The 22,439-nt window shown below is 51.1% G+C and overlaps 1 protein-coding gene across 2 annotated transcripts in view; it reads left to right on the forward strand.

Moving 5' to 3' along the window:
* The window catches only part of GALNT16 (polypeptide N-acetylgalactosaminyltransferase 16), a 95,363-nt gene extending 80,368 nt beyond the window's left edge, over window positions 1-14,995 (forward strand). Inside the window, exons 12-16 of one of the 2 annotated variants that reach the window (XM_003263623.3) lie at window positions 1,987-2,070; window positions 7,650-7,791; window positions 8,484-8,609; window positions 12,622-12,761; window positions 13,857-14,995. In XM_003263623.3, the coding sequence (XP_003263671.1) occupies window positions 1,987-2,070; window positions 7,650-7,791; window positions 8,484-8,609; window positions 12,622-12,759 (490 nt within the window). In that variant the 3' untranslated portion in view covers window positions 12,760-12,761; window positions 13,857-14,995. Of the gene's footprint in view, window positions 1-1,986; window positions 2,071-7,649; window positions 7,792-8,483; window positions 8,610-12,621 lie in introns of both variants that reach the window. The other variant, XM_030812528.1, reaches the window with a different exon arrangement.
* Window positions 14,996-22,439: the final 7,444 nt, after the last annotated feature.

The raw sequence follows: 22,439 nt of genomic DNA on the forward strand, positions 1-22,439 counted from the left end.
CCACCACCTCCCCAGCCACTGAGCTCCCACTCTAATGGGCTTCTTTGGGTCCTGGGAGGGAATGCCACCACAGAGATAAGACCTTAGGCTTTGAGGAGCATGAAATCTCATGGGGAGAGAAGGCTCGCTTATGAAAAAGAGCTGCCTGTCCACAGCTGCCTGCAGGAGAACAGGCATCTGTGGAGCTGCTTAGGAAGGGGCTGCTTGCAGAAAGCAGTTGGGGTTCTGCCTCCACTCCCTGTTCAAAACTGAGATCTGTTAGCCTATTTTCCTGTCACGGACTGTTAGGACTATGGTCTAGTTAAGCATTTTCAAAATGCAGATGGGTTGTGAAATCAATTTAGTGGGTCGTGACCAGCATTTAAAAAGAGAGAGAGAGAAGTAGAACACTATAGATTAGATTAGTGCAGAGCAGGATAGAAAATAAGAGTTGATTGCAGCTAAGGGTTAGTATCGTCCTTCTGAAACTCTTATTTCAGTTGTGGGTGCATGTGTGTGCATGCATGTACCTACACATGTACAGTCGCCCCTCTACATCTGCAGGGGATTTGTTCCAGGACCCCGCATGGATACCAGCATCCACACAGATGCTCAGGTCCCTGATATAAAAGAGTGTAGTATCTGCATACCCTCTGCACAACCTCCTGAATATTTTAAATCATCTCTAGATTACTTATAATACCTAATACAATGCCTACACTTCACTTCATTTGCATGGATTCAATGTGGTATTCGATGCGTGGCGAATTCAAGTTTGGCTTTGGAACCTTGTGGAATTTTTTATTTTTTATTATTATTTTTTTTTAGATGGAGTCTCATTCTGTCACCCAGGCTGGAGTGCAGTGACACAATCTAGGCTCACTGCAACCTCCACCTCCTGGGTTCAAGCGATTTTCCTGCCTCATCCTCTAGAGTAGCTGGGATTACAGGCACGTGCCACCATGCCCAGCTGATTTTTTGTGTTTTTAATAGAGATGGGGTTTCACCATGTTGGCCAGGCTGGTCTCAAACTCCTGATCTCAAGCAATCTGCATATCTTGGCCTCCCAAAGTACTGAGATTACAGGCATGAGCCACTGCACCTGGCCTGAAATTTTTTCCTGAGTATTTTTGATCCAAGGTTGGTTGAATCCATGGATGCAGAACCCACAGATACTGAGGGCTGACTGTACATGGGGCGTATTAGATTACAATGTAAGATAGTTATCTCCTACTTAAGCTTGTGGTCAGAAAAGTTTGAAAACACTATTAATGATCATCAATGAATCTTCTCCCTATTTATTCATATCTATCTCCCTTTTTTTGAAAAAATAAGTTACGTCACTAAATATTTCTTGTAATGAGGAACTAACATTTACTTAGCACCTGCCCTGTGCTAAATGCTTCATGTCCCCTTAATTCACTTGATTCTCACAAAAGCCTTCTGAGATGAGTGGTAGTGTCCCCAGTTGAATGTAGAGGAAACTGAGGCTCAGATAGCTGGTGACGAGGGCCATCAACCAGTGGCCATTGTGGTGGGTGTACCTGAGGAAGGTGAGGATGGCGGTGTCCCAAGGACACATCTAATGGTTTTATTTGCCAACACACCTGAAAGATGTTTAAAGCTTGCTCTTCCTGCTGTTGGACCTTCCTCCTGTACTTCTCATTAATTCTGCAAAGATAAAGACCAGTTCATGGTCTGCTAACTGAGGTCTTAAGGAGTGAGAAGCCGAGAGAAAGGCATGGTCCCGTATGGTCTGTGCTCACCCTGAAAGGCGAGCTCCAGGCAGGAATTTGATGAGTGAGGAATAGCCAGGAGACCTGCCTTGAGCTTGCAGGTCAGAGAATGACATCAGACAAGTGGCCAGGGCTGGACATAGCAGGCTGGAAGTCTCCTGGTCCTTGCCTGCCTGAGATAGATAGGGCTGGGGGACAGGCCTCTGGCGTCCTCCCTTGGGCTGCCTTCCACACTAGCAGACCAAAGCCCGAGCCCTGCCTCCTCCTACAGTGTGGCTACACGGATAGAGCAGAGGAAGAAGATGAACTGCAAGTCCTTCCGCTGGTACCTGGAGAACGTCTACCCAGAGCTCACGTGAGTGCAGCCCTCATCTTGTGCATCCCCCAGGCGGGTGGGGGTGGTTGGGGCCAGCGGCTTGGGTCCCACCCCACCCTTAGATCTCCTCAACACTGGTGATCTGGCTTTCTAGCTGCCGGGTTTTATCTTCTTGTGAAGGTTCTGGGGGAACTGAGAGGGCATTACTAGGAGTTATAGATTAGGTGTGGTGGGAACTGAATTTTTTTTTTTTTTTTTTGAGACGGAGTCTCGCTCTGTCGCCCAGGCTGGACTGCAGTGGCGCAATCTCGGCTCACTGCAAGCTCCACCTCCCAGGTTCACGCCATTCTCCTGCCTCAGCCTCCCAAGCAGCTGGGACTACAGGCCCCCACCACCACGCCCGGCTAATTTTTTGTATTTTTAGTAGAGACGGGGTTTCACTGTGTTAGCCAGAATGGTCTCGATCTCCTGACCTCGTGATCTGCCCGCCTCGGCCTCCCAAAGTGCTGGGATTACAGGCATGAGCCACCGCGCCCGGCCGGGAACCGAATTTTTAATGGTTTCAGATCTAGAAATGGAAGTTATCCCCTTAGGAAACAACACTGCATTACATAGCAAAGGCTGCAGAGACATTCGTCCCCTTTAGCCCTGTTCTCTCCCTTCTGTGAGTTTATCCTAAGCAAATAAAGCAACCAAAACAGAAGCTGTTGACCTGTAGATCCACAGCTGCGGTGAAAAAATGAGAAACCGTCAGGCACAGTGGCTTATGCCTGTAATTCCAGCACTTTGGGAGGCCAAGGCAGGAGATTACTTGAGTCCAAGAGTTTGAGACCAGCCTGGGCAACATAATGAGACCTTGTCTCTACTAAAAATCAAAAAATTAGCTGGGCGTGGTGGCACACACCTGTGAGTGGGAGGATCACTTGAGCCCGAAAGGTAGGGGCTGCAGTGAGCCCTGGTTATGCCACTACACTCCAGCCTAAGTGTCAGAGTGAGGAAGAGGGAAGGTGAGGGGAGGTGAGGGGACGGAGGGAGGGAAGGTGGAAGAAGGAAGGAAGGGAGGAAGGAAGGAAGGAAGGAAGGAAGGGAGGGAGAGGAAAAGAAAAGAAAAAGAAGAGAGAATCAACAATAGGGGCTGGCTTCAGTTAATCACCATACATAGATCTAAACAAATATTATGCACCCATTAATATTATAATCATAGAAACTGTGAAGAAAACACAGAGAAATGTTTGCTCTGGCAAATGAGAAAACAAAATGCAAATGATGTGTGCACTCGGGCTGTAGTTACCTAGGAATATGTGTGCGTTCTCACAGGACTGTGGGCAATAAGCTACGATGGCCTTTTCAGTATCTGGGTTACATCCACGTGGTTCATTTCCTCACCTTCCTCAGGCCTTAACTCAAACGTCCCCTTCCCAGGGAGACTTTCCCTGAACACTCTGAGTTTGCAGCTCCACCTCCCTCCCCAGCATCGGCTCCTCCATGTTCCTTGTAGCCGTTATTATCATCGGCATTATCTGGCCAATTAATTTTGTTGTATCTCCCTGAACTTGCCTGTTAAGTTCCATGAGGGTGGAGGCTTTGATCTGTTTGTTCACTGCTTTATGTCCAGCACCTGGAACAGTGCCTGTCATAAAATGGGCACTCAGTAAATATTTTTAATGGAATAAATTGCACAGTCTGTATGCCTCAATCATGTCTAAAAGCTGCATGCTCTCTCTATAGCTGTCACCTTGGGGAACACGTTTCCCACCACTGCCAGCTTTCTCTCAAGGATGCTGCCATGGCTTTCTGGAACACTCCACCCCTCAGAGCTTGCATGTCCTTGAAAGAGGCAAATCTTTGTACTTTGAGGACAGGTTTGATTTTTGGCCAACAGCCACCATTAAGTTGTAGCCAAGTGCAGTGAATAAGCTAGAGATGATTAACCCAGATAATTATAATCCCAGGTCCCAAATACAGCATGACTCTAAATGAACAAGATTAAACTGACTCTAGGAGCAATTTCCAAGAAGTTCCAGAATGATGTGAGCAACGGCAGTGTCATTGGAAGAAAGTCAGTGGCCTAGATAACCCCAGCTCCCTGGACACTAGCTGTGATGGGAAGAACATTAATTTATGAAAATGCAACTTCCTGAAGTGGTCACTTCTAGGGGACAGTGTTCATTCAGATGCATCATTTCTGAGACCCTGAAGAAAAAAGAGCAGTCACTTCTTCATGCTGTGTCAGCGTTCATACAACATTTGGGTGAAGCCCACTAGTTCCAGCCCTAGGGCAGGAGCTGGGCAGCCTGTGGGAAGAGTGGGGGAGGCCTGGGAATGCCCTTCCTCTCCAACCTCAGTGCCCTGCCACAGGGTCTGATGACACCCCCAAGGACCAAGGGGAAGAAGTGTCTCATAACTATCAGAAACCTGGCTCGATCACAAGGTAGGAGAGTAGATGAACCAGCTACATTGATGAGGAGCAGACATCCTCTTCTGTCTGTTCTGCCACTGTGTGAAAGTTAAAATAATTTTTTGTTGGTAAGATGGAAACCCCAGACCTCATTCCTATCTGGATTACTCACCCCCAGTTCCTAGGATGAGGGGCCAGGAGTGGGTCAATTTGTTGATTAGAAAGGGGACCCCTAGGCCTGAGTGATACCAACTTTCCTCCAAACAGGGGGTCCCTAAATAGTTGCCTACACTTGCAAACAGTCAGTGGGGATACTGAGGAGGCTGAAAGAAGAGGCTTTTGCTTTCCTAGGCCTGCCGTGGCTCTGCTCCTTCTCCAGGTTAGAGCTCTGCAGCTGGCCTCAGCAACTGCTAATTTATTACTTGCATTAGGACTGTCAGGGACAGTTGTTCAGGCTGTGCATTGCACAAGCACACCATGTTTGTGAGGGTGCTAGTTGCATAGTAGACATTGCACGTTCATGACACTAATTCCAAGCAAATGGCAGTACGCATTCTTCTAACAAAACCAGTATGCCAGTTTTCTAACAGAAAGAAGTAGTGTCTTGGGGAATGGATCTAATGGCAGCCTGTGTACATAGAAGAGACTCATAGAGAAGGAAGTGGATGCAGAGTTTAGAGGGCTGCTGACAAACAGGACAGCTTAGCCTGGCACTGCTGGGGAGCTGGGGAAGGATGGTGACAACGGCTATCCCAGCTGCTCCAGGACTGCTACCACGATGACAGCTTAGGAGCTGCATCTGATCTTGAGATTGCTCCCAAGCCTAGGGTTTCTTCCATAAGCATCACTGGGCATTGCCACTCTTGGTCAGTATCCACCTCACCTCTGAAAGCTGATCAGCTCGCACAACACCCTAAGCAACAAGGGAGTAGCAGGGTCTGGAACAACCCCTTGTGCTGTATTCCCCCTGAGCAGTTATCAAAGAGACCTCAGTACCCATCTTGTCCCTGTAGAGAAGGGAAATGTAACACATTGCTCCTGGATGAGGCTGCGAGTGTGGAGCTCCTGCCCTCCAACATGCTTGCACATGGCAGGGGTTGCAAACTCAGATTCTTACAGTGGTCAGGCAGGTGATGTCAGTAAGTCAAAGGGGTAAGGATAAGACAATAGAGAGTTGTGGGGACTGTGGCAAAATGCGATGCAAAAGCCTCACTCAGAGGGGGCAGCTGCTACTCACCACGGTGGATTAGTGCCATGCTGGAATGCAAGCTCATTGTGGCCTGATCTTCCAATTTTTTCAAGGGAAGCTAGATTCAGATTTGAAGGTTTCTATGTAACCTTAAAATCATTCAATATTGCCAACTAATTAAAAGCAACAACCACCACGCTATGCAGGTCAGACCATGTCCGGGGTCCAGATTCAGCTTGGCAGCCAGCAGTTTGCCACCTCTGCTAGAGAGTTGCACAGCCTCCCAAAGGGAGGCTGGAGAGGCACAGGCTGCTGTCAGGGGTGTGGGAGAGTAATTGAAAGGGTCTCTCTGAGCCTCCTGTGAGCAGATCAGTTCTGGAACTTTGTGGCTTCTAGCCACCCCTGAGGAAGGAAGACCTGGTTTGGCCTAGATCCTGCAGATATCCACATCAAAGAATGCCAAACATCTTATAATGGCCCAATCCCCCAGGCCCAGATTCTTTCACCGACAGAGGTAACAGGAGGCAGAGAAGACACACACACTGTAATCCCTCCTGCTCCCCTATAACTCCCAGGCCTGGTGAGTCCTTAATCCAAGAACGAACATCACCTGAACTCAGGTAGGCAAGCCTGCAGCAGCTGGGGCCGGCAGCTTCCTCAGGTTTATTACCCATAAGGTGTCAGTGTGTGTGTGTGTGTGTGTGTGTGTGTGTGTGTGTGTGTGTGTAAGCATATTTTCCTGTGCATATAAAGTGTTTTAATAATGTAATATTTTAAAACTTGCCTGTTTTACTTAATAGTGTGCTGTGAACATTTTTCCATACTAGCAAGTATCATTTCACAAAGTCATTTTTTTAAATTTTATTTTATTTATTTACTTTGAGACAGGGTCTCACTCTGAAGCCCAGACTGAAGTGCAGTGGTGGCATTATGGCTCACTGCAGCCTCAACCACCTGGGCTCAAGTGATCCTCCAACCTTAGCCTCCCAAGTACTTGGGACTATAGGCATGTGCCACTGTGCCTGGATAATTTTTTTTTTTAATTTTTGTAGAAATGGGGTCTTTCTGTGTTGCCCAGGTTGGTCTTGAACTCCTGGCCTCAAGTGATCCTCCTGCTTTGGCCTTCCAAAGTGCTGGGATTACAGGTGTGAGCCACCATGCCCAGCCATAAGTCATTTTTAATGGCTACAGGGTTTTCCATCCTATGGATGAATCTGAATTTATTTAGCCCAGCTCCTGTTGTTAGATATCTAGAAATTTCCGGTGTTTTCAATATAATCAACCACTCTGAGATGAATATCTTTTACAACATTTATAATTGTTTCTGTAGGATATGCTCCTACAGGGGGCAGTATTGGTCAAAGATGTGTGCATTTTTAAGGGCTTTGAGACATAATAGCACACTGCCCTCCTGAGAAGCTGTGCTAATCTATGCTGTCACCAGGAAGGTGTGAGAAGATTCAGTCTCACAGCTGTTGCCAACACTGGGCATTGTCATTAAATTAAGTGTCTGTGTGTGTGTGTGTGTGTGTACAAATGTACATACATGGTAAGTAAACATTGGTGACTCTGATACGTAGTTCTTTTATCATTACTGAGATTAAACACATTTTCATATTTGTGTTTAATTTGCCTCTTCAAAGCGCTCCCTTCCCTGTCATTTTGGGATTCATTATTGAGCATACGTTTTGGCCCCAGGCTCTCCTGAGGCTTTCATCTTTCTGGACTGAGGGGCTCTGTTTTTCCAGCCTGAGCTCCCCCCATGGCTCCCCCATCCTCTATGTCTCAGGCCCAGCCTCCAGGGCAGAGGCTCCCAGAGCCACTTGGAGGAACCCCTGGGGCCGAGGCCCAGTCTTCCCAGAGGCCACTCCTGTTCCTCACCTCCCCCTACTGGCCAGGCTGCTCCCCGGCCCCTTCCCACGGAGACTTCGACGCTCCCAGAGCTGATGGGATGCTGACGTCTGGCAGAGGGTGTAGGTAAGCCTGGGGAGGGGGGCAAAGCACAAGCCTAACTGCTGCCTTTTGTCTCAGGGTCCCTGTGAAGGAAGCACTCCCCGGCATCATTAAGCAGGGGGTGAACTGCTTAGAATCTCAGGGCCAGAACACAGCAGGTGACTTCCTGCTTGGAATGGGGATCTGCAGAGGGTCTGCCAAGAACCCCCAGCCCGCCCAGGTAAAGGACCTTGGGTAGGAATGGGAGTGGGAGAGAGCTGGAGGCATTGTCCAGGAGTGGGGTGAGGGATTTCCCCCTACTCATTCTCCTCCTCTGATTACATCTTACACAAACCCACTTTGCCAGGGGCCCCTAGACCCTGCTCCTACACATTTGTATCCCCTTTCCAGCCTGTCACTTGGGTATCCTGTGTGCACCACCTGCTTTGTTCTTGCCGAGGGAGAAAAGCTGCCCAGATAGTGCCCAGTTCTCTCCTGAGATCCAGCTGGGGTCGGCTCATGCGACAGGCAATGTCCAAGACTCCTGTGCACACATGGGTGCAACATATGAGTATTGCACCCACATCGAAACTAAAGCAGGTCATGGAGACTCCAGTGAGGACCAGCTCTCAGCTGCCCTGGTTCCATGTCTTGTCATTCTCTCTCATCTCCCACAGTCCCTTGGCACAGCCCCGATTGCCCTCTGGCCAGCTCCAGCTAAGCTCCCCCACCCCAGTATTTTATCAAAAAATTCAAACATACAGAAGAATAGTCAGAATTATACAGTGAATACCCATACACCCACCCTAGCTCCTACAATTATTTGTAGAAATCTTACAAAAATATGCCATGTGTTTTCTTTATCCCCTATCTACCCATCTCTCCACCCATCGCTGTATTTTTGACTTGGCCTTTCTGCTCCCTGCCTTTCAGGCATGGCTGTTCAGTGACCACCTCATCCAGCAGCAGGGGAAGTGCCTGGCAGCCACCTCCACCTTAATGTCCTCCCCCGGATCCCCAGTCATACTGCAGATGTGCAACCCTAGAGAAGGCAAGCAGGTGAGTCTCCTTGCCTCTGGCACAGAGGCCCAGCAGCCCCAGGGGACCATGCCTCAGGGTGGCAGACCTTGGCAGGAGAGCCCCTGGTTGACTCAAATAAGCCCTTCAGAGCGAGGATCTGGGGGAGGGGGAGTCTACATCTAGGTCAAGCCAATTATTCTGCCCATGAGGAAATACTTCTTTGGGTAATTATTTGTTTAATGCCATCCTGCCAGGCTGTGAGCTCCATGAAGGCAGGGACCACTTGTCTTGTTAACACTGTATCCCTAGCTCCTGACAACCACCACAGTTCAAATAAGTGTTAGCTTTTACTGACAGCCTGTGCTAGAAGTTTGAAATAGATCATCTCATCTAATCCTCCCAGCCACCCGGTGACGTGGGTTCTAGTACTACCTCCATTTTATAAGTGAGTAAGCTGAGGTTCGCTGAATCTAAAGAATATATGTCAGATCACACAGCTGAGAAGGGGTGGAGCTGGGATTTAAACCCAGGTCAGTGACTTCTAGGCCCACAGTCTTAACCCATAGTAGATGTTCAATAAGTATTTCTTGACTGCTGGCAGACTAGGGAAACTGAGCTCCAGACACAGTGATGTCCAAGCTGGCATGACCAGCCTCACGTGAGCACTGCTTTTTCCATTCATCCGACACTCCCACCCACACTGTCACCACTAATCCTAGGAGACAGGTCAGGGTCAAGGAAGAAACTGATACACAGAGAGGTGGAGTCACTTGGTCTGGTTACACAGCAGCCAGTGACAGTGGAACCAGAAGCTGCATTTCCAGAGCCAGCCAGCTCCCTTCTGTGCTACTCCCTTCCTGTCTTGGAGGGCTCCCTCGCCACCCAGGGAATTGGGACCCAAGGCCCAGAGGCTGCTCCAGCTCTTCCCCTGCTCACCCTCCTCAGAAGCCCTCCCTGTGCCTGCCTCAGTCGGTGCAAGCAGTGAGGAGGGTGCCTGGGTCTCTTATTTGGCCTGCAGGGTTTTCCTCCTACCCCCTTTTTCTTTGCTTGGGTCAGCACATTTTTTAAAGGATGAACAGCAGTTTGTTGTGCCATTCTGGAAAGCAGCCACATCCTTTCCCTCCAGCCTGTGTGTGTCTGAGGGATCTGTGTGCCTAGCCCACTTGCTGGACCTGTGGGAAACCTTAAGCCCTTTTGGATGGTGGGGGGATGCAGCCCACCCTCAGCCCTGCCCTGCAGTGGGGCTGGTGCAGTGTCCCCTGCACCTAGAGCACCCACCTCTCTGAGGGCAAATCCTTGAGCCCACGCCCACCCCCTCCCGCTGAGGAATTATCTCCGAGCAAAGCCTCCACTCAATTGTCCCTCTGGGGCTGAATCACACATTTCCCCCTTTGTGCTGACCCAGCCTACGGGGTGTGTAGGAATCTCCTTGGCCTCATTCATTCTGCCCCTGTAAGTCCTGCCAGGCTCCCGATGGCACTCTGGGTGCCTGTGCCCCTCTCCTCCCAGGAGGACAGGATGAGCAGCTATCCCACTGCCAATGCCTTCTGGAATCCGGGCCATCCTTCTTGGTCCCCTGCTCGTCCTGTTTCCCAGGCTAGCTGGGTTTCCTGTATCTGAGAGGCTCCTGTGCCTCAGACCTGGTGTGATGGAGTCAGCAGGCCCCAGCTCAGTCTTCCCTCCCCCTCCCTTCACTCAGTTTCCTCACTTACAAAATAAGGGGCTCCCTCCCCTGCTTACCTCACAAGGAATCCGCAAGAACCAAGATGTGGAGATGGGACAGTGGGTGATGTGACATTGTTTCTCAGACAAGCCCAGAATTGAGTGGCCTGGAGAGTCAAGAAGCCCTGAGATTGTGCCTAATAGCACTGATAGGAAGTGAGAATCCTGCTATTTGGGGAGCACTTCCTAATGATTGGGTGATTCAGTCATTCGTTCATCTTAAAACAAAATGACGGCAGGGTGCAGTGGCTCATGCCTGTAATCCCAGCACTTTGGGAGGCTGAGGTGGGTGGATCATGAGGTCAGGAGTTCGAGACCAGCCTGACCAAAATGGTGAAACCCCCTCTCTACTAAAAACACAAAAATTAGCCGGGCATGGTGGCACACGTCTGTAATCCCAGCTACTCAGGAGGCTGAGGCAGGAGAATCGCTTCAACCCAGGAGGCAGAGGTTGCAGTGAGCCGAGATCATGTCACTGCACTCCTGCCTGGGCGACAGAGCGAGACTCAGTCTCAAACAAACAAAATGTCATTGGGTGCCTACCTTGTGCCAGAGAATGTACAGATCATGTTGGCCACAAGGATGAAAGGACATGGTCCTTGACCCCCAGGGAATTCACACTTTAGTGGAAGAGAAAGAAGAGAGTAAGACACTATATTACCGAAGGCTAGATGCTGAGGTAGCACCAAGCACCAAGACTCCCTGGGGTGAGGATGGCCATACTCTCTCCAGCTGGGCATTGCTGGAGGTTTGGCCTACGTGAGGTAAATCTCAAGGACTAGAAGAGCATGAAGAAACAGGAGGGGGGATCCAAAGGCCCTTGACCTTTAGGCTCTCTGCGGGGGCCATGTGGGCCCAGAGATGCTGGGTCTCAGCCCTACCCATCACATCCTTGCATTCCCACTGGGAGCGCAGGCTCCGCACCTGCCTTGCACCCTGTGTGCACATCCCCCCGCAGCCCCAGCCCTATCCCTGCAGCTGGGTGGGCTCATCTTTCTCCCCCCAGCTGCTCCCTGTCCACCCACTGCCCTCAGAGCCCTCTGGGCTTCCTCCACATGGTCACAAGCACTCCTGCCTCTAATCGAAGACACGGTGAATGAGAGAAGATGGAAGAGGGGAGGTGGTTGCATGGGAGGCAAATAGGAGAGAAACCCAAAATAGACCTATCTTACTATTATTCTTCCCTGAGCCTTGAAACCTGGATCTCTGCCTCTCATCCCTTCTCATAAATGTTCCAAGCAACACTCCATCCTCCACCCAGGCACTTCCATAATGTTCTGCAGTAGCAACTCTTCTCCCCCTTGTCAAACCCGGGGTCGGGGAGGCACCAGGAGGGGAAGGCACTGACCAGGAGCCCCTGCATGCCTCTGTGATGCGAGACCTCCAGTCTCCCACCACCCTGCTGGCCCCAGACTTCATCCCTACAAAGAAGGCAGCTTCCCACTAGGGGGTGTAGATTACTGGCCTCACAGGTCAGAAGCTTAGGAAGAAGAAATAATGTTTACAGAAATAAAAGATTTACCTAGGCCAGGACTGACAAGCTCAAGTGCCTACAGGGAGCTGGTGGGAAAACCCCAACAGGAGAAAAGTCGGGACCAGGCAGGAACTATGGTGACCTGGAGAACAAGAACCCCATCTAAGGCAGAGGGCAAATCCTCAGCCCCAGCAACTGATGCCACGTAAGAAACTGGGTCCAATAACTAAATAGAAGCTAGAAATGCAGATTTGCACGTGGCGACCAAGCTAAATTGTGAATAAACACAGGGGACTTCTGCTTTGCCTCCTCCTCTGATCTGGACAGGAACTTCTGCAAACTACAGAAGCAACAGCCCCGCTGGGAAGGGCAGCGCTTAAAGCTGGTGTTAGGGGTAGGATGGGGGCAGCCTCTTACATAGGAACACACAGCCTGATTTAAATGAGGGGCATGACTGGGCATGGTAGCTCATGCCTGTAATCCCAGTGCTTTGGAAGGCCAAGACAGGTGGATCACTTGAGGTGAGAAGTTCTATCTAGACCAGCCTGGGCAACATAGCGAGACCCAGTCTCTGCAAAAAAATTAAAAATTAGCTGGGCTTAGTGGTGTGCATGTGTAGTCCTAGCTACTTAGAGGCTGAGGCGAGAGGATTGCTTGAGCTCAGGAGTTCGAGGCTGCAGTGAGCTATGGTGGCACCACTGCAAGAACAAGACCATGCCTAAAAAAAAAGGAGGAGGGGGATGTGTCCTAGTTAGATACAAGGGTTGTGTACATACATGTGGAATGAAAGTACAATATTTTTTTTTAAATCATTGTTTTTTCCTTCCTCTCTTAACCCATCTCCATTCCTCCTAGAAATGGAGGAGAAAAGGATCTTTCATCCAGCATTCAGTCAGTGGCCTCTGCCTGGAGACGAAGCCTGCCCAGCTGGTGACCAGCAAGTGTCAGGCTGACGCCCAGGCCCAGCAGTGGCAGCTGTTGCCACACACATGACGGTAGCCCTGGGGCCTCCTGTACCTTTTGCATGAGACTTTGGGACCGGAAGGGGGTTAGGGTGGGGGAGTGCAAAGCGGGCTGTTCCCATCTCCTCACATTTCCGCCAGGACCATCAGCAAATACCCACCACAACACACGTTCTCCAAAGCTTGTTCCAGGAGGGCGCAGGCGGGCGCGCCCCGATGCCCTCAGTGCTGTCCTGGCCTTGCCCCGGGAGAGGAGATGGTCAGGGTGCTGGACTGTTGCTGGGTAGAGACTGAGTAGGTGCCCCTGGCCCTTTGTCCTCTCCCTTGGCGCTTCTTGGGGCCGGGACAATAGTGTGTGGTCTTTCCCTTCGTTGCCTGGAGAGAGCAAGGACAGAAACCCACACAGGGGTCTTTTGGGTCATGAGACCCAGCTGTGCAGGCAGGCAGGGCCAGGGGAAACTGGGCAGTGTGGATGGAGAGGCTGAAGGCTGGGAAGAGGGAAGGGGAGAGGGGCAGCCTGCAGGGGTAGCTAAAGAACAGGAAGGAGGTGAGAAGCCCGGTGACCTGTCAGAGATGCCAAGCCCAGGGTGGCGCTGGGTTGGGTGGGGACGGATGGTGTCTTGGCAGCAAAGGATGGGTAATTTGCAAATGAACATGGATAGAAGAGCAGCAAAGCACCGAAAGAACAAGGATGCAGTCCCTTCCACACTTTACCAGCCCCAGGGTCTGAGCCTGACACTGCCTCCTCCGGTCCTGTGCCTGTGGGTGCCCACATTCTTAGCAAGAGGCTGCAGAGGGATCTTTAGGGGAAGATTCAAGCGTAGTTTATTAAACAGACTCCACTTCTGTTTGGCCATGTGTCAGGCTGAGACCTCTCTCTCAGGCATTAATGAACAGCTAGTGCCCTGTCCCTGCCTCCAGGACCCACTGAAAGGACGGGTAGCCACACACATTCCTGAGTAGCCCCAGCCTCGTTTGCCATTTTTGACTCCTGCTTTCTCAAAGGTTTTTGCCTCTGTCAATACAGCATCATGGGTGGTTGGAAAGAAGGGAATTTCCTTTCTGGACCATGAAGAGCCCCTAAGTCATTAGGGCTCAACCTCACTCTTATTCCCCTCCCCACTACAGGAGGGATTTTCTTGAAGGGTCAGCTATTGCACTGGGCTGGGAGGCTGGCTGTGGCTCCTGTTTGTGAAGAGAACTCCCAGTTCCTTTTTCACAGCTGCTGAGAACACATCCACACATCTACCCCATGGCCTTGTCTTGGAACTGCTCCTGCTATCCCCACACCCTGCTTCCTCACCCTACTGGCTCTTGGGCAAATGACTGTTGGTACCAGGACCCTGGGGGTCTCCCCTACGAAGCAGACCAGCCTGGGGCAGATATACCTACCACAGGAGCCCCCGGTCTTTCATAGGCCAAGGATCCACATACCCATAGAGTTCATGGATTCCAGAGGGTCTAGGAATCTCTTGAAATTGTCCCTAAAATACTGCATGTGTGTGCATACATGCATTTTCCTGGGGAAAAAGTCCATGGCTTCTAAAAGAGGTACCTGATCCCCAAAGGGCCTGAACCTCTGCTCTGGATTGAAGCCACTGTCTGCCCAAGCTGCCACCCCCAATCTTCCTCCCTGGTGTGCTCAAACTGCCAGCGCCTGCTCCCTCCACGCGGCCCTTGGGGTCGGCAGCCAAGTGTCTGTGGCCCGCAGCACCTGCTCTGGAGGGCTCTCCAGCAGTTTCGCCTCCTGACTCTCACCAGCGTCCTCTCGGCAGCACTCCCGTGCCCAAGCGCACCCCTCTGGACTTGCCAGCGCAGGGCCCTTCACCCCCAGGGCCATGCTTTGCCTGTCCTCTGTCGTGATGTTTCTTCCACAGCCAGGTGCAGCCTCAGATCCCCTGTTCATCTGGGAAGCCTCCTGCCACAGCTTAGGACAGAACTGGGCCCAGGGCAAAGGCCTCTCCCCAGAGGATGGACTAGACGGCCTGGGCCACACTCGGGCATGGACCTTTGGGGCTGGGGAGCAGGGGCTGCTCCTGTTGAATGTAAGAGGACTGCTGACCAGAGGGCCTTCAAGAGGGTCTCTCTCTCCTTTGCTGTGGTCAGATCAGGCTCTGCACTTATCAGCCGGTCCTTTGTGGCAACTCAGCCCTATTCTGTTTTTGCTTTTCCTCTTCTTGACCAAAGCATGTGCCACTAGCTGTCCTTGAGGACCTCGTCTTCATGAAACACACATCTGGAATAAAACCACTTCTTACGTATCCACATGCACCAGCGCCTTCCTTTCTGCCTCCAGGCCTAGCCCTTCAGCACACCCTCCCCCGCCTCGTGGGGAAAGTCAGGGCCTCCTTTCTGTAAAAGTGAAACTGAACATGCTCAAGTCTAGCCTTCTCCTGCACCTGGTAGCTTGCTCGTCGGCCTCCATGCCCTGTGGTGCCCCAGGAACTCCTGACTGCTCTGGTGGGGGCCAACAGGTGGCCCTACTGCAAGGGCAGGCCTTGGACCAAAACCAGGAATCAGCGCAGGTCAGGTGGAGCCCAGGCTCCTGTGGCCTCATTATGGGATCCTACTTGGGGCTTAGAAATGGAAAGCAAGGCCGGGTGCGGTGGCTCAAGCCTGTAATCCCAGCACTTTGGGAGGCGCAGGCGGGCGGATCACGAGGTCGGGAGATCGAGACCATCCTGGCTAACACGGTGAAACCCCGTCTCTACTAAAAAAATACAAAAAATTAGCCGGGCGCGGTGGCGGGTGCCTGTAGTTCCAGCTACCCGGGAGGCTGAGGCAGGAGAATGGCGTGAACCCGGGAGGCGGAGCTTGCAGTGAGCCGAGATCGCGCCACTGCACTCCAGCCTGGGGGACAGAGCAAGACTCCGTCTCAAAAAAAAAAGAAATGGAAAGCAAATTGCTTCTCCAAATAGATATTGCCCTGCTGCCATGCTTGCCTTTAGCCAGCCCTCTCTCCTTCCCTGTGAGCCAGCCCTGTCCCCTTGGAGCTGCCCTCCCCTGCTCTACCACACAAGAAGGCAACAGTACAAATTCAGGCAGGACATACTTCCTGGGTAAAAACAGCAAAATAATTCTGAAAAGAGTCTTACCAGACCAGCTTTGCTTGATTGGGTAGCAGATGCTCTGCCTAATGTTCCCATGGAAACCAATGGAAAACCCCCACCATGTCTGTGATCAGAAGCTGAACCTACCCAGGTAAAAATAAACGCTGCTTCAACATACATATGAACTGTGGTCGGCAGGCCAGCACACCACTAGCCATTCCTGGAAGCAGCCATTTCTGCCCTCAGCCCCACTTTGCCGTAGGGCTGCTGATTTGGAGTTACCCAGAACTTCTGGCCTGAAGAGCCTGGAGCAATGTCCTAGCTGGCTGCAGAGAATACACCTTGGCTACAACGTCCAGCTTGGTCTGGGCTTAGGAGGCAAGTCACTGTAAAAGACTCTGGCTGCAGTCTCCATTCCCCCATCCACCCCTCCGTCCTCTCAGGGAGCACAGCCCAGCACCCACCGCCTACTCAGGGCTCCCTCCTGGCCCGCTGAGCCCCATTTCCACTCTCCATCTATTTTCACCCTCAGCCTTGGAGGGCTCTGGTGCTTGCTCCTCCTGAGTCAGGCTCTCTCCTCTTGCTTGCTCTCCTCCAAAACTACCTCTCCCAAAGCCCATTTTGTGTGCCACCCAGTTTTCTTCCTAGGAGCTAAGGCTGTCAGCCTTTAGCCAGCCCCTGGGGGAATCAGCAAAAGCCCCAGGCTGGGTATTAACAGTTGCGTCACTGGCAGGAGAGTCCCCCGAGAGCCTACGGGCGGGGTGGCAGGAGGGACTTCTGCACCGAGGCCAGACTCTCATTTGTACAGCAGGGAGCAGTTCCTGAGGATCCCTGGGCCTCTGTGACTTGGCTTCAGTTTTTACAAGGGCTCTTCCCCCGGCCCTTCAGGAAGGCTGTCTCCATTTGCAGTTGGGAGAAATAACCTGGACAATATGACTGTCCTCCCGGGGTTCCAGCACCCCAAGGCCTGCGGGGGATGTCTCCCAGCACTGCACGGGGTGTGGTCCTCTCCCACCAGGGAACAGGAAAGGAAACCTGGAAGGGAAAGGCTGGCATTTATAACGTCTGTAATTTCATTGCCAACAATGTTCTCAGTGTGTTTGGTATTTGTGTGTCCCTGTGATGGTCTGAGTCAGTGCTCCTCCAGAAGGAGGGGGCGACCCAGCCAGCTTCTCTAATGGGAAGAGGTCTTCACTGCCAGGCACTTAGGAAAGACCTGGAGATGGAGCAGGGGAGGGCCGACTCTCCTGGCCTGGCAGCTGGGCTGTCTGGGTAGCCGACCTGGACTGAGGCTTCAGAGCCATCTGAGGACACCTTCTCCTGCTGAATTCAGCCCTGTGAAGCGTGGAGAAGAGTGTACTAGGGGTGTGGACTCTTGGGTCTTTAAGACCCATTCAATCCAGGCGCAGTGGCTCACACCTGTGACCCCAAATATTCAGGAGGCTGAATTGGGAGGGTCCTTTGAACCCAGGAGTTCAAGACCAGCCTGGGCAACATAGCGAGACCCTATCTCTATAAATAAATAAAAATTCAAATCAATTTTAAAAAATACCCATTCAGCTGGATCCCTCACTACTCTGCCATTTGCCAGCTGCTGTGAGCTTTTTTTTTTTTGAGACGGAGTCTTGCTCTGTCGCCCAGGCTGGAGGGCAGTGGCATGATCTCCACTCACTGCAAGCTCTGCCTCCTGGGTTCACGCCATTCTCCTGCCTCAGCCTCCCGAGTAGCTGGGACTACAGGCGCCCATCACCATGCCCAGCTAATTCCTTTTGTATTTTTAGTAGAGATGGGGTTTCACCGTGTTACCCAGGATGGTCTCCATCTCCTGACCTCGTGATCCACCCGCCTCGGCCTCCCAAAGTGCTGAGATTACAGGCGTGAGCCACCACACCTGGCCGAGCTCTTGAATAAGTTATTTCATCTCTCAGCCTTGGTTTCCTTACCTGTTAAATGGGGTACTCATAACCTCTAAGGATTTTTTTGTGAAGCCTGATTGCAAAGCATCTGGCCCTTTCCAAATACTTAATCAATATGTCATTACTATTATTAATAAACATTTTCTGAGTGCCTGCTACATGCCAAACACTTTGCTAGGGGTGACGACACAAATGTAAACAAGACAGAAATGGTCCCTGCCCTCGAGAACAAATATTCTAGCAGAGGAGATGGACCAATCAGCAGCAACTGTGATACCACATGATAAAAGCTACAGGGGAAAGCAGGAGCTACGGGAGCAAGGAGAGGGAGTTCTCACCCAGGGGTCAGTGAGTTGGTGCTCTCTCTCCCCAGAAGGCGATGCTTCCAGGACAGCTTGAAATGACATTCCAGGCAATGCCTGCCTCAGGCTGGATAAAGGTTGGGCTGGCTAAGGTCTGGTGAAGTCCACTGGCCACACTAGCAGAGATGGCAATTCAGCTGGCACCTTGCTGGGTGGCCTGGGCTTTTTACCCTGCAGGCAGCATCGTGGTGATGTAGACCAGCCTGTTACAATGGGAGAATTCTAGAAGGAAGCTATGGGAGCCATTTCAACCCCAACAGACACAGCTTGTTCTTCTTGAGCTAGGGACCATTCCTCCAGGGCTCAGTATTCTTCCTTCGGGAAGGTGGGTCTAGTTGGCATGAGAATTAGTGATCCTTGTCTGGAGAGAAGGGATACTCATGGTGGAGGCATTCCAGGAAAGACTTGTTTTTGCCATGCTCTCAGGTTGCTTCTGATCCCCTCAAGCCATCTGAAAACAAAGCCTGTCTTTCAACAATTTGTCTTTCAAATATGTGTCTCTTAAGATGTGGTCCAGATAACCTGCTCAGTATCCCTGGAGGGACTGTAGACCTGTATGCTCCTGGGTCTGACCCAGACTGGGAGGCTCAGAATGCCTGTGTTTGTATTGAGTGGCCCAAGTGATGCGTTTGCACATTTAAGTCTTCTACTCCCATGCACCAGGAAGGAGAGCTGGAGGCCCAGAGAGGGGAAGCTGTGCAGGAGAGAATCAGAATAAGCTGGGCCCTGGATTGAGTACCCTGACACTCAGCACTGGACTCACTGCAAGAGGGAGAAGCCAAGGGGAAAGACGGCTACCCTTGTACTCCTTACTGTACTTCCCCAGGAGCCAGAAGAATGTAGGGACCACATCTTGGACCTGGAGGTCTGAGCCCAGCAGTGGTGGAGAGTCCCCAGCTGGGAGACCCTCAGTTGGATGGGAAACCAGGGATAGCAGGAGAGTCTGGGGGACTCTCTGGCAGGAGAACCAGGAGGTAAGGGTCTCTGGAGACAGTTGCTCTAGGGCCACCTCTATGGGGTCTCTGTCTGGGCCCCTCCCCATAGTTTGAGTCAGAGATGGCTCTCAGCATGGCAGGAGGCTTGCTCCTCTCCCCATGGGTGGACTGCAGTTCCCACAACCCTGTTGGGCAGCTGCAGAGCTCCAGGTTTCTCTGCTCACAAGGGCAGGGGCTGCCCCTCGCCCAGGATGACTCTGCCTTCCAGAGCCTTGGTCTCCATGGGGGTGGGAGTGTGGGGGGATGCTAAGGTTAAATCAGGTCACAATAAGTTGTGGGGGCAGCAGGTGGAGCAGCAGAGTGGCACTGGGGGCTTTCTCTTGGGTGTGCGGTGTGGCCTTGGTCCTGCAGCCATCGTAGGGGCTTGGGACTGATTTCTCCTTCTGAAGGATGCTGGGAAGGTGAGCTGGCTTTGGCAGTGCTTAGAGCTCCTGGGGGTTCCCCCTCCTAGACCATGCAAGCTCTCACACCTGTGCATCGTCATCATGCCCATCATCAAGCCCACAGTGGTGTGCTGAACACCTGCCCCACAAAGAACGTGGAATGCTTTTGGAGGAGCCCCGTGAACCACCAATGGTCACAACTATCCAATGCCTGACAGCAGACAGCCAAGCCAACCTCAGCTCCCACTCTCTTCCTCACCCTACAATCAGCCAAAGTGACCTGAGTCGTGTAGTGTGAAGTTGCTTTCTGCTTTCTCTTGTTTGTGCTTTTGCTGTTTCTTCTGCCCCATACTTTGTTAACTCCATGGGTTAAATGCTACCCATTTTCCCAGACAAATAAATGCTGCTTCTGCAAGGCAACCCTTCCTGATCCCCCACCTGTCTGAAAAGAACCTCTCCAGCTTGCTTCTTCAGGGTGCTGAGTGTTCCTTCCCAGCCTGTCATCACCTTCCTCCGTACGCTGTGGCGTGTTCCTGTCTTCTCTAGTCTTGTCCTCTTTTTTTCTGTTAGATTGTAGCTCCTTGCTGATAGGAACCATGCCTACTCCAGCTTCATACCTCCCACTGCTACAGCACAGAACCTGCTTCTCAGACTTACAGCAAATGTTTGCTGAATGAATTAATTAAAGATAAAGCATTCTAATTGGGTTTGTTTCTGTTTTGCTTTGTCTTTTAATGATAAAGCATTTTGGCATTTAGGAATTAGTACCTTGCATACAGAAAGCACGCAATATACATTTGTCCATTTTTCCTCTCACTTCTTATAAATTTGATATCACCACAACTCCACCCTCCCTATTCATTAGTTGTCTCAACAACAATGTGTCGGTGATGCTGAGGACTGACACAGATTGAGCACTTTCTGGGTACCCAGAATCTTAGTAAGGCTACCATATGCACTCCAATGAGGTAGGTTCTGATGCACTCACTTTATGGATGAGGAGGGGAGGCTCAGTTGAGGGAAGAAATTTGCCCACGGATAAACAGCTAGGTTTAACTCATTCCCACAGGAGCATGTGTCAATGGTCCCACAGACCAGCCCCTTCAGCTGGGAACTTATTAGAAATGCAAACTCTGGGCCAGGCGTGGTGGCTCACGCCTGTAATTCCAGCACTTTGGGAGACCGCAGCGGGCAATCACAAGGTCAGGAGATAGAGACCATCCTGGCTAACACAGTGAAACCCCATCTCTACTAAAAATACAAAAAATTATCCAGGCGGGTGGCACACGCCTGTAGTCCCAGCTACTCAGGAGGCTGAGGCAGGAAAATCGCTTGAACCCAGGAGGCAGAGGTTGCAGTGAGCCGAGACTGTGCCATTGCACTCCAGCCTGGACAGAGTGAGACTCCATCTCAAAAAAAAAAAAAAAAAAAAGAAATGCAAACTCTTGGCCAGGCACAGTGTTTCCTGCCTATAATCTCAGCACTTTGGGAGGCCAAGTTGGGAGGATCACTTGAGCTCAGGAGTTTGAAACCAGCCTGGGCAAAATAGTGAGACCTCATCTATACTATAAATTTAAAAATTAGCCAGGTGTGGTGGTGCATGCCTGTAGTCCCAGCTACTCAGAAGGCTGAGGTCGGAGGATCACTTGATCCCAGGAGATTGAGGCTGCAGTGAGTTATGATTGCAGCACTGCACTTCCAGCCTGGGCAACAAAGTGAGACCCTATCTCAAAAAGAAAAAAAAAAAAAGAAGAGGCCAGTTAGGAGACTGAGACAGGTGGATCACTTGAGGCCAGGAGTTCGAGACCAGCCTGGCCAACATGGTGAAACTGCGTCTTTACTAAAAATACAAAAATTAGCCAGGCATGATGCCAAGTGCCTGTAGTCCCAGCTATTTGGGAGGCTGAGGCAGAAGAATCCCTTGAACCCAGGAGGTGAAGGTTGCAGTGAGCTGAGATCGTGCCACTGCACTCCAGCCTGGGAGACAGAGTGAGACTCTGTCTCAAAAAAAAAAAAAAAAAGAAGAAGAAGAAGAAGAAAGAAGAATAAGATGAAGAAGAGAGGAGAGGAGAAGACAAGAGAAGAAAAAAAAAGAAAAGAAAAGACAAAGAAATGCAAACCCTTGGGCCCCACTCAGACCTACTGAATCAGAAACTCTGGGGGTTGGGCCAGCCCTCTGAGTTTAACAAGCCTCTTGGGGATTCTGATGCATGCTCAGGTTTGAGAGCCACTGTTTTGGTGACTGAGATGGGTTCTGGTCCCCTAACGGGGCCACGTATCACCACGTGGTGCAGAAGGCTCAGAGAGCTGGATGCTGTGGGCCTTGCCTCTGCTAAGCCAGCTGCCTGCCACAGAGCTCTGGGCAGTGATGGATCCCTCTGAGGTGGAGGGAGAGTGGGCACTGGGCTGGGCTGAGGGTTGCCGCTGAACCAGCTGCCACATGCCAGCCTCGCTTTGCATGATTTATGAGTTTCTTCCCCAATACCAGCCACATATTGCTGACTTCATTCTAGAAGAGCTTCTGCCTCAGAAGGTCTATTAATCAAGGAATCAGTGCTGCATCCTCCAGCCTGCAGAAAGGGCATACATTTTACCGTGAGTTACATGGCAAAGTCCTTTCTATGAGTACTCCATTCAATGACATTTATAACTGGTCCTGTCAGTCACTAACCAAACACTGAGACACACATTTTATCTTCTTTGATCTTTACAACTCTATCAGGTAGGTATTTTCAATACCACCCCATTTACAAACTAGATATCAAAGCCCAGAGAAGTGAACATATCTGCCCAAGATCAACCAGCTGGCAGGATGGAGGGCCAGGATTTAAAATCATGAAGTCTGATCCAGGGTCCATGCTCCTTGCTGCTCCTTATTGCCTTTCATGCATCAGTTTGTATATTCATAGAACACTGACAAGTTTGCGCTGTTATCCCCATGTTGCACTTGAGGACACTGAGGCCCTGTGCAAAGCTCTAACAGGCTGAGAGCTCTTGTCCCCACA

This window comes from Nomascus leucogenys, chromosome 1a (genome assembly GCF_006542625.1).
Source record: "Nomascus leucogenys isolate Asia chromosome 1a, Asia_NLE_v1, whole genome shotgun sequence".
NCBI classification, from domain to species: Eukaryota; Metazoa; Chordata; class Mammalia; order Primates; family Hylobatidae; genus Nomascus; species Nomascus leucogenys.